At 42.8% G+C, this 11,426-nt stretch overlaps 1 protein-coding gene across 1 annotated transcript; it reads left to right on the forward strand.

Annotated features, from left to right (window-relative positions):
• Positions 1-27: 27 nt before the first annotated feature.
• Positions 28-11,382, forward strand: LOC117603945 (ionotropic receptor 93a-like). Its single transcript, XM_076691003.1, is given in 23 exon segments — positions 28-907; positions 1,063-1,221; positions 1,303-1,398; positions 1,585-1,734; positions 1,820-2,043; positions 2,122-2,286; positions 2,464-2,631; positions 2,708-2,941; positions 3,017-3,196; positions 3,258-3,488; positions 3,690-3,837; positions 4,103-4,454; positions 4,530-4,661; positions 4,780-4,940; positions 5,023-5,111; positions 6,679-6,733; positions 6,955-7,256; positions 7,463-7,970; positions 8,045-8,503; positions 8,675-8,880; positions 8,950-9,135; positions 9,823-10,036; positions 11,148-11,382. Coding segments are annotated over 23 exon segments (4,734 nt in total). The 5' UTR covers positions 28-732; the 3' UTR covers positions 11,288-11,382.
• The last annotated feature ends 44 nt before the right edge of the window (positions 11,383-11,426 follow it).

Here is an 11,426-nt window from a genome sequence, read left to right on the forward strand (position 1 = left end):
ATAAACGTATCATGATCGTGGGTAGATGATAATGTTACTCTGTTTGAAACAAAAATATTTAAAGTACTAGTATATGATTGATTTCTGTTCGCGCGCATAGAATAAGCGTGTAGTCATCGACTGGAAGAATGGAACAAAGAACGGTATGGAAGAAAGGAATCTCAAACGCGTCGACGACGAAGAGTAAAGTTGCAAAGCAATGCTTGATCATTTTTTTTTTTTTTTAATCGATTAACAGTGACTACGCGTAGGTTGGAGCAATGTAACCGACGCCGTCAAGTTTATCTCTGATTTCGCTATACGGAAGTGGGTACTCCGACCGATATGAAACAATACAATTGTCTCGTGCCAGTGACAAACGCACGCGGACGAGGTAATAACGTTACTCGTCGATACCTTACACGACATACTCTTTGCAAATATTTTTCGAGAAATGTTAAAAATCGAATCGTTGATATATAAAATTTTTCAAATTCTTACAAATCTTATTTTTATCTCCATGAGCTACGTATTAGAATATTAAAAGCGCGTCGAATATCGTAATCAGCTTGGAAGTGCACGCAATTAGGCTAAACAATGTCCTGTTCCAATTTCACGGGGATTCGATCGTTCCTTAATAAGTTATTGAAGAATTGACCTTTCCTGCGATTCGTGGTGCATCGTGATCACATTAGGCCTAGTCGGCTCGTGATTGCGCTCTGACGAAGTTGTAATAATAGAGAGTCGAAACTAATGAAGTGATATATTATTCACAGGTGTCCTCGGTTATATAGCTTTCGAACGATACTAACGTTATTACTTCGTTTGTCAATAGAAATGTTATCGGTTCTTTTTCTTCTCTGGAACATCAATTGTGGGAATAGTTTTAATGAATTTCCATCTTTGATTACCGCGAACGCCACCATGGGTACGAGTGTTTTGTCGTCTTTAAACTATTGGTATCAGTTTTGGTTGGTGGTGTGTTATGTATATAATTAGTATCACTTAAATTCTGACCACAACTGATACACGATTTTTGGGAAAAAATCAGGTAAAAAAAACAACTGAAATCTGTTCGAACAGCGGTGGTCGTAGACAGAAGTTTCTTCAGCAGTAAAGAGGAGTACCGAAACATCGCTGGGGTCATGTACGACCTGATCACGGACGCGGTGAAAAAGGAGACGCAAGTAGGTGGTATCGTTGTACGTGTGTTTCGCGACGGGAATGTCAATTTGCGACAAGGTAAGTGGCTCGAATGTTTCGATCTTGAAGATTAATTACTCGTCAATTCTTTTACTTCTTCTTTCGTTCACGTTCACCAAGATTACACGATACTTTTGTCCGTGGCGACCTGTTATTTAACGTGGCGTTTGCACGAAACGGCGCGAAAGGAGGAACTCATACATCTCGCAATAACAGGTACACCATGATGGAAATTACACCTTATAGTTGAGTAGCACATTAAAATCATAGGAAATCTTTCCAATTAGTAATTTCATTAATCGAAGTGTCATTCAATTGCACAGTAGACACAGGAGAAGTTGTTTCACCGCTTCGTCAAAATGATTTTTTTGACTTCTTGAAAAGTATTCGTTCTGTTTGAAGATCCAGATTGCCCTAGAATCCCAGAAAACGACGGAGTGAGCATTCCCTTCATCATGCCCGGAGAGGAACTGTCCCAGATCTTTCTCGACCTGAGGATGATGAACATTCCGTCCTGGAACGTGATCAACATCCTCCACGACGATACGTTCGGTGATAAGAATAGCTACTAGTCGAAGATAACGTCGAACGATCCTTTTATCGCTAATCATGCTTCTGTTTACGGTTCTTCCTACAGACAGAGACTCGATCGGCAGAGTGATGAGGGCCATATCGGACAAGCTACCGAATAGACAATTAAGTTTGGTCTCTAGGGCGATCTTCACGTTGAGACACAACGACAGAGAGAGAGAGAGGAAAAATTCAGTGAAAAAGGTGTTGGATGATTTTCACGTGGATCAACTGGGACGATGTTTCCTGGTGATCGCCGCGGTTGACATAGTCGCGGATGTCATGGCAGTGGTAATTTCCGATTCAACTTCGAAACTTAGTATATTTTCGGCGCTTGCAAAAGGTTCACGAAATGTTTCTATTTCAAAGGCAAAATCCTTGAAGATGGTTCATCCAAGTAGCCAATGGTTGTACGTGATCACCGACACTGCTTCGCAAAACATGACCAACATAACATCCTTCGTCGACTTGTTAGCCGAAGGAGGAAACGTAGCCTTCATGTACAACGCGACCGATAACGACGGCTTCTGCGAAGTAACGATCGAATATTCTTAGAAAATTACCCATTCAGGGTTGCTCGATCTATCAGAGAATAAATTGAATTCTTTCGAAAAATAATCACCTAATTAACTTTTGACATCTCGAGCAACCCTTCCACCTTGTTTCCTTTAAAACGTATAACAAATAACTGTTAAAAGATTCTTGCTTCAGGTTAAACTGACGTGTTACGTGAAGAAATTGGTTCGAGCGTTGTCCAAAGCTCTGGAATACTCTTTGATAAACGAAATGGACATGTTTAAGAGGGTTGAGAAGGAAGACTTCGAGATGATGAGGTTGACGAAGCGCGAGAGGCGACAGGAGATCCTGACGAACGTTAGAGTCAGTAAATTTAAAGGCGTGTCTTTTATGAATGTATTTAGTCGACGAATTACAATTAAAACTGCGTTTTTATCAGATACATCTTTCTCAAAGCATATTCGATTCAGAGGCTGTGTGCGGTAGATGTCCGTTGTGGAAGTTTGCCTCGTCGTTAACATGGGGAAATTTTTTCTCCCATGATAAAAACGTGGCTCACCTGTTGGACATAGGCACATGGACCCTCGCTTTCGGTGTTAATCTGACGGACGTGATTTTTCCGCACGTCGCTCATGGATTCAGGGGCATTAATCTACCGATCACTACGTATCACGTGGGTAAACACTAAGTTTCCATTTTTCTGAAATATCCTCGAGTTTCTACGGAATATTAGAAAGTATCGTTTCAGAACCCACCATGGCAGGTGATTTCAACGAGCGAATCGGGCGAAAGATCGTACGAAGGATTAGTTTTCGACGTGATCAATCATCTGAGTAAGAAATTGAATTTCACGTTCACCGTGATCACACCGGAATTGGGGAACAATCCAAAACTCTGGAACACCTCGCGATTTGCCAAACTCGGAGAGGTAAGGATACATCCGTACTCTTTTAAGTAATTCTACAATTTTGATAAATTTTCTCGCGCAGAAAATCAAAGAAATGACGATGTCGAACACGAGAAGAGTGCCTAGAGATGTGATCAACTTGGTTCGAGAGAAGAGGGTGCTGTTGGCAGCCTGTGCCTACACCGTGAACGAATACGAAAAGGATATGATCAATTTCACCGTGCCTATATTCGTGCAGACCTACAGTTTCTTAACTTCCAGGCCCAGACAATTGTCCAGGGCGCTATTGTTCGCCTCGCCGTTTACTAAAGAGGCACGTGAACCTAACTTGTTTGAAGATAACGAAAAATAAATGACAAGATCAGCTCTTGTTTCTAAAAGTACTCGCTAATGTTTCGACATTCCAAAGTGTGATAACGATAGCAGAGCTATTAATAGGATGTTCAGAATGTTTGGTCCTAAATACCGGGCTCTTCCCAAACAATTAATCGCACTTTCTTTGCTCGCCTTTCAGACATGGGCCTGTTTAGCCGTGTCCATTATCATAATGGGCCCGATCTTGTACCTGATTCACAAGTACAGCCCGTACAGCACTAAGGCCTCGGGTCTGAACTCGTCCTGGCAGTGTGTGTGGTACGTGTACGGGGCGCTTCTTCAACAAGGTACCATTTCATTACCCGTTAAACTGCCTCCACTTCTCTTTCGTACGTGAACATTCACCCGATTGGAATTCGTGTTCGCTCCCGGCACCCGACGACGACCGCGTAATTAACGGCTTGTAAACTTACGAATTTTACCAGATGCGCGTGACAGAGATAATTCTATTTGCACAGTGATAATAAAAACTGTTGACGAGCATGCGAATGTTAACGTTCAATTTGATAAAAAATAAACACGAAGGATTATGATTTATATGGAATGTTTCAGGAGGAATGTATCTACCCCAGTCGGACAGTGCACGAATGTTAATTGGTGTGTGGTGGTTGATCGTGATGGTCGTGGTGGCGACCTATTCCGGAAGTCTGGTCGCTTTTCTCACATTCCCGAAAATGGACGCGTCCATCTTGACCGTAGAGGATCTGGTGGCCCGCAAGGACAAGATAACTTGGGGTTTCCCGAACGACAGCTTTCTTGAATTATATCTTCGAAACACTGACGAGGAGAAGTATCAGATTTTACTGTCACACGCGAGTAGACACAACGACACGGAGGAAGAATCATTGGTGGAAGGTGTTAAACAGGGAAAACATGCTCTGATCGATTGGAGAAGTTCCCTCAGGTTTATAGATAGCTGTTTAATTGGAATTTACCTGGAGATGTTCGTTTGAAATTAACCAGCTCGATGAAATGATAGGTTCTTGATGAGGAAGGATTTGCTGCTGACCGGAGAGTGCCACTTTTCTCTGAGCGCTGACGAGTTCCTGGACGAACCGATCGCGATGATCATCCCCCAGGATAGCCCATATTTACCCGTCATCGATGCGGAGTAAGTGACAGTCGTTTCTGGAACATCTTGATTAACGGTCTATAACTGTTACTTGAAGACACTTAGTCTATCTATAAATTAAAATTCTCGGAACCAACTTGAGTATTTAACGGCGTAGATTGCATCGGATGCAGGAGTCCGGTCTGATGAACAAATGGATCTCGGAGAGGATGCCGATGAAAGACAAATGCTGGGAAGTGCCAGGTAGTAATCAGGCGGTGAACAAACGGAAGGTGAACGTTGCTGATATGCAAGGGATATTCTTCGTGCTCTTCATGGGTAATTCTGAAACATTAAATAGTGCAACTATTAGAGACCGGTCTACTGCACTTTGATTAATAAATCTTTTTTATCGTTTCAGGTGTCACGTTGTCCTTCTTGTTTCTATTCCTGGAGCTCTACTGGCACAGACGCAAGATATCCAAGGAACGTAAATTGATCCGACCGTTCGTCTCTTAAAATTTTATTCCTAGGATACGTATAGTTATGCAAATTGTTTACCGCCTTAGATGGTTTTCTCCTCGAATAAACGAACCAGTCCTACGTTATACCTTCGGTCATTTATTTCGTCCTCCCTTCTCCAGCGAATCACTATTTTCTTCGCGTCGATTACCATTCGGTTTTTGCATCGATAAAAAGAACCGTGCTTGGCACCAGTCGACGCCACCGGAAGACCTAAAAATCCTTGCTCAATCCCGTCATCCGACTTCCTCGAACCTTTTTTTTTCCTCCGGCCATGGTGAACGGCGCGAAGTGGCAATCGTTTTGCCGATTTTCATCGGTAATTACCTTCGAGAAATACAAAGCAAGCGCGAAATAATTCTTACCAATGAAATGCCGATCCGTCGATGGTCCACGGACGTTTACGCCACATTTGCAATTACCATCACGAACGAACGGATAATTTGCGGGTTACGGACGACACCGGATATTGCGTGGATATCCACGCAACGTTCGACGTTGACGATCGATCCTTTTCCATGATGGAAATCTGCATCGATTTATACTCGTATGAAAATTCTAGCGATACTTTGTAACTTCGTAAGTCGAAAAATCTATGCTGCTGTTTTATCGATAAAAATCATGGAATTGTGTAATACCTTATCCAGATTCATTCTCGATGATAGCAGAAGAAAATTGATGCTCGTGTCGTCTCTGAACAAGTATTTCGTTAGTTCGTTCATTGTTTCGCTAAGCTGCTAATTTCACTGGAAGACTTCGTATTTAATAAGATTAAGCAAGACCAACATGACGCGTATGATTCAGTTGTTTCTTGTTACGTTACGGTGGAAGTTGCCACAACTTGTTACTTTATTAAGATCGCACCCAGAAGAATGGGATATTACACCTGTGCGAACACTTAGAGTGTAAAAAAAAAGGTCGGATCCTATATTACATCTAGAAACAATGAACTCGTTGAGATTACAAGAATGAAATTCATCCATCTTGACTAAAATCGATCAACAATTCTTACGTTCATAAATCTTCAAAATGCAGTGAAACCTATATTTACAATCTGTCGTACATTAAAAAATTATTAGCGTATTTTATTCATAAGTGCACGAAGTTGAATTAATAATAAAATAAAACAGTTCTTCCTTTTTTTGATTCCAAAAATTAGTCTAAGCGATTTGTATCAGAGTCCTCTCCTCCTTCTTCGCGTTTCCATCCTCCAAGGAAGCTGTAGCCCTAGCAAGGAATCGGAGGAGGAAAGAGAAGGGCGGACGCGCGATATGACGGCGTACATAGACACGGGTTTATCTACCTGACGACCTTGCCGTTTAAAAAATCCAAGAGTGGCCGGCAGGGCCTGGAGCGGGCGGCGTGCACCATCCGCCAGCGAGCCAGTTCCGACGTAGAGCGCAGACGACTAAGACTAATCCTAATAGAGCTGTCGGTCCGTTTCCGCAGCAACGTGTGCGTCGTGTTTCATCAGTGAATCGACAACAATCGAACGATCGTTTTCCATGCTCGTTATTTATTAACCGGTATCGATATCGTTCGCCAGTGATCCAAGCAACCGGTCGCGATTAACATGGAAGCGCGGATGTCCTGGCTGATCCTGCTGCAGGGTACGTATGTATACGTTTAGGTATATCTGTTCACCCTTGCTATTTCAGCAACGAGTAATTTTCATATTAACAGAAGAAAATTGAGGAATAAAAATATTTTTATCAAGTATTTAGAATTATGAATAATAAGAATAATGAAATATACCTTGTGGGAGATTTTGTTGAAAAGAAAAATGCAGGCTTTTCGTTCGTTTCTCATTGAAAAATATTCGTTCGAGCAGTGTCGTCTGTGCTCGTCCACGGCTACGACAACGTGGGGTTCGACGGCTGGTATCAACCGGTTCCGCATCGGCCGGTCGACATCATCACGGATGTTATTAACGACCTAGGCGTGAGGATTCTGCAGCAGTACACAGCCCACGGGAACGTTGCATTCTCGCCGACAGGGGTTGCCTTCGTCCTGGCAGCGCTCTACGAGGGCTCGGCAGGAAGAGGCAGGCAACAGATAGCGGATGCTTTAGGCCTGCCACGAGACCGGCAGATCACCAGGATCGGTTTTCGTGATATTCATCGGAGACTGAGGGTAAGTCGATTAGATCTGTTGCGTAAGACGAACGAGAAAATCTGCCAGAACGAGAGGCGAAGGTTCATTTGAAGCCTGAACGCGCAGTTTCTCCTCTTTAAGTGGCGATTTCGCTCTCGGTCGATCGATCTTTTCGAACGAATTTCGTAAGAAACTCGAGCGCGACGATCCATGACGTAAAAGTAATTTATTTCTACGTTTCAAAGACGTATCTGAACGCGAACGGCTTCCTTGGTGGTTTGACCCTCAATCAAGAGAACACCAAACTGAGACCCGAATACGAGGACATTCTAAGGTTCTATGGATTCGATCTGTCCATACCTGAGGAGGAAATGAACGAAACCACCTCTGTACCCGAAACGACTACCAATTCGATGACGGAACAAACTATGACGGAGACGGTTCCTGACGAAACTACCATGGTAATGACCAGTCAACAAGGTTCTGAAACACCGATCTCGACTACACCATCCGTGGAAGTATTCGGGATGACGATGAACACTGAAGATGTTCAAGACAGATTCACTCAAACTACCCCTTCGGGTACTACTCTGACCGATGTCACTAGTGGTACTACTATACCTGAACCAACTATGACACCATCTGAAGAGACGACTACCATTGTACCAGAGGTTCCTACAACGATTCCTCCTGATGATTCTTCGACCACTACCGTAAACACTGTTCAGCCTACAACGACTGCTCGATCGTCAAGTATGAATGAAGAAACTTTGACATTACTATACGTTATATCGCTTCCTTCGACTGTACTACTGCTTCTACTCTAGCTCCAACCACGAGTCCATCAACGATGATGGAAGGAGATTCAGGATCAACCAGTGTTGGTAGTCAGACAACCGATTCACCTATCACTAGCACCGGGTCGGATTCTGGTGTTACTGAACCCATGCCGGAGTCAACGACCACGTCAGCGACCACGTCAACGACGATTGGTACATCTACCGTGTCGATTACTACGGTTATGGAAAGCACGACGAGTTCGACGATCCCGACGCAGACAGGATCACCAGCTGTAGATGCAAATACCGTTTCAACGGGCTCCTCGAGCAATCAGTCTGTCTCGAACGAGATGGGATCTACCGATTCGCCAGTCACGACGGCCATCAGCACAGGTGAAACCGGGTCGAATGAACAGTCGACCACTGTACCCTCCACTATGAGCGGCACGATCAATCGAAGGAAACGTAACATCAGAGGCCCGAGGGGATTCTTCTCCAGTTATCCAGGTTTGGGAACAGGCTCGCTAGTTTTTTTATTACCCCGTCACGATGATTGACGAGATGGATCGATACGATTGATCGATAACAGATCCTGTTACGCAGTATCGAATCGTTTCTTCGAAATTTAGCACGGAGGATATTAAAGAATAATTTTCTTTCCTTTTTATTGAATTCTAGATGAAGGTATCTGGATGCAGGATCTAGGCATCTGGAAGCCCTATTCCACGAGCCAGAACGAGGCGTCCGTCAGAGACTCGACGGAAATATCATTTCTGGTGAACGGATGTGACGTTTCATCGGTCACAGCTACCAGATACATCGCTGTTTTACCATTCGCTTATTTCCCATCGTTGCACGCGGTTGCCCTTGAATTTCCTCTCGATGTAAGAGCCAGTTTTCCACGAACTAATGTTCATCATTTCTTTTTTGTACGTGACTGTTTCCCGTTCCAGGATCCTAGGTACAATATTCTGCTGATGATGGCCACAGACAGGCGGGACACGTATAGGCTGGCCAGAGATCTTGGTGGGAAGTCATTAAGGTTGCTGAGGAAACAATTACAGGCCACTTGGGTCAGGGCCACGATACCGTCCTTCATGTTACGTGGTTTTGTCACTTTGACGTCCTTCCTGCAGAGGGTATGAACATTATTCTGTTGCATGGCCTCGTTAAATGTAACCATTTTTGGTCGAATAAAGGGCTATATTATTGAATTAGCCTAGGTGTTACTTTTCTCTTTTTCGAAGACTCTCGTTTAAACACTTGAACGTCTAATTTTAGAAGACTCACGTTTAGTTACAAAAGGGTTAATCATCGATGGATCCTCAACGGACCAGTGAGAATAGTTTCTTGAACACAATATTTCCCGGCGCACGTTGCTCGATATTTTGCCATTAGTCTCGGACATTAAATTCCTAATTACTTAATCGCGTTAGCTCGAGATCTTGAGTGCGCTTTCCGCTTTTCAACCATGGTTGCCTTCCACGAACCAACCTATCGGTACACGTGGCCTTCTTGACGACACGTAATTGACGATAATTCGAAAGAAACGCCACCGGTAAGGGGGGGAGCGAAACGCGAAAAATGAGAATTGCCTAATGGTCGTAATTCAGAGATAGGTACCATTCCGTGAGTTTTATGGGCTTCGCCGGACGTTCCCGTTGGTAATGAGCATTCTTAGGACTGTTTAGCGTCGTACATCCTTCCGATGTTTAACCGAGACGTTGAACGAGCGATTTTATACTTGATTTCAAGCGTTCACTTTTAAGTCTTCCATTCGTAGCTGTTTACTTTTATCTAATAAATGATTGAACTTTCATTTGTAGCTGGGAATCTTGGACGTGTTCGAGCCCAGGGCTGCAGACTTGTCGCCGATGACCCCGGATCTAGGGGTGTACGCGAGGGACGTGCAGCAGAGCATCGGTGTCAACATCAGAAATTATATGAAACCAGATAGGACCCACTCTCGTGAGTCGACCAATTCTGATCTCCGCTTGATCGTTCCACCTCGTCGAGACTATTACCGATACTATCATCCAGGTTTCTGTTCTCTACTCTCTATGTACCACTGCACTTCATCCTCTACCTTTCCTTCAAACTTCGAGAGTCTCCAAAGAAAATTACTTTGTACCAGCCACCAACTTAACTTCCAGTCATCTTCAATCGAGTTTGCAGAAATTTCTCAATTTCGAAGCAAGCTTCCGAAGTTGCTTGATTAGAGCTTGAAAAAGAAAGGATAAGAGGATTTTTTGAATCATAGTAAAAGGAAGATATTGAAAGAACATTCGATTGAACGATTAACCTGACGAAATCTTCGTTAATGTCTAAATTGTTTGAAAGTGTCATTTTCTTCATTTGCTTCTTTAGAAACACACGGTGGATTAGAAATCTTCTTGAAGGTCGAGGGATCGTCAGGCGTGGCGAATTTGACTGATTCATCGAGGGATTCCTTTAATATTGATAGATTTTTGTATTTCTCTTTAAAAGAGATTCCTGTCTGTCGATCGTAATTTCTTTAAGAGAAAGTGCTAGCTTTGAAACGCGAGAGTAAAAGAACATCGATCTACTTACGTTTCTCAAGGAATTTAAATGTAACTCTCGATGAATCCGATTCTTTGATCTTGAAATTACTTCTCCGCTTCATTAATCCTGTCTGTGTCTACTTACGTAAGGAAAAATATTTTTCCCTTCAATCGATAAATGTCGAATGGTCCCCGATTCCGTTGCTCGCTCATCGAAGAGCCGTTGTTTCCTGTTTATTGTAACCAACCGGTGGCCAGGATCGGGAATATTCTCAGTATTGTTATAAAGTTAGCTGGATTTAATCGTTGATATCCGGTGTCTGACTCACACCGAGGGGAAATAAATAAAAAGACCTTGCGGTTACTCTTCTATTCTGTCTACTAGGAATTCCTGAATTGTTAATAAATATCATTCATTGCTTATTGCCTATTTCCTCTGTACTTTTGATTAGGTTCTCCAAACATTTCCGAATCATGTGCACTAGAATAATTTATAGAACCTTGATGAGTTGACTATACGTTCCTGCAGATCAAACTAAAATTCTTAAGGAAATCAATTAGTCAACGCGTTGAGGTGTTTCTTAATTATTTTTCTGCATCAATATATTTAAAGGCATTTTCTGTCACAGGTAACGGACTATTTGAAAGAGCTGGGCCAGTGCCATTCACGGTCGTCCATCCGTACCTCTACTTCATCGTCGATGCTGAAACATCAGTGACTTTGATCGCTGGCCGAGTTAACGATCCGCTCAATTCACGGATACTTTAGACTCTGGTACACACTGTTCAAGGGAAAGCAGACGAGTTTCATAGTAGTAATAATAAACATGTGTTTATTTGACATACTTATAAATATCGTTATAATCTATAAACAATTATATATATATATTTAGTCGAGTTTTTCTAAT

This window comes from Osmia lignaria, chromosome 11 (assembly GCF_051020975.1).
Source record: "Osmia lignaria lignaria isolate PbOS001 chromosome 11, iyOsmLign1, whole genome shotgun sequence".
Classification (NCBI taxonomy): Eukaryota; Metazoa; Arthropoda; class Insecta; order Hymenoptera; family Megachilidae; genus Osmia; species Osmia lignaria.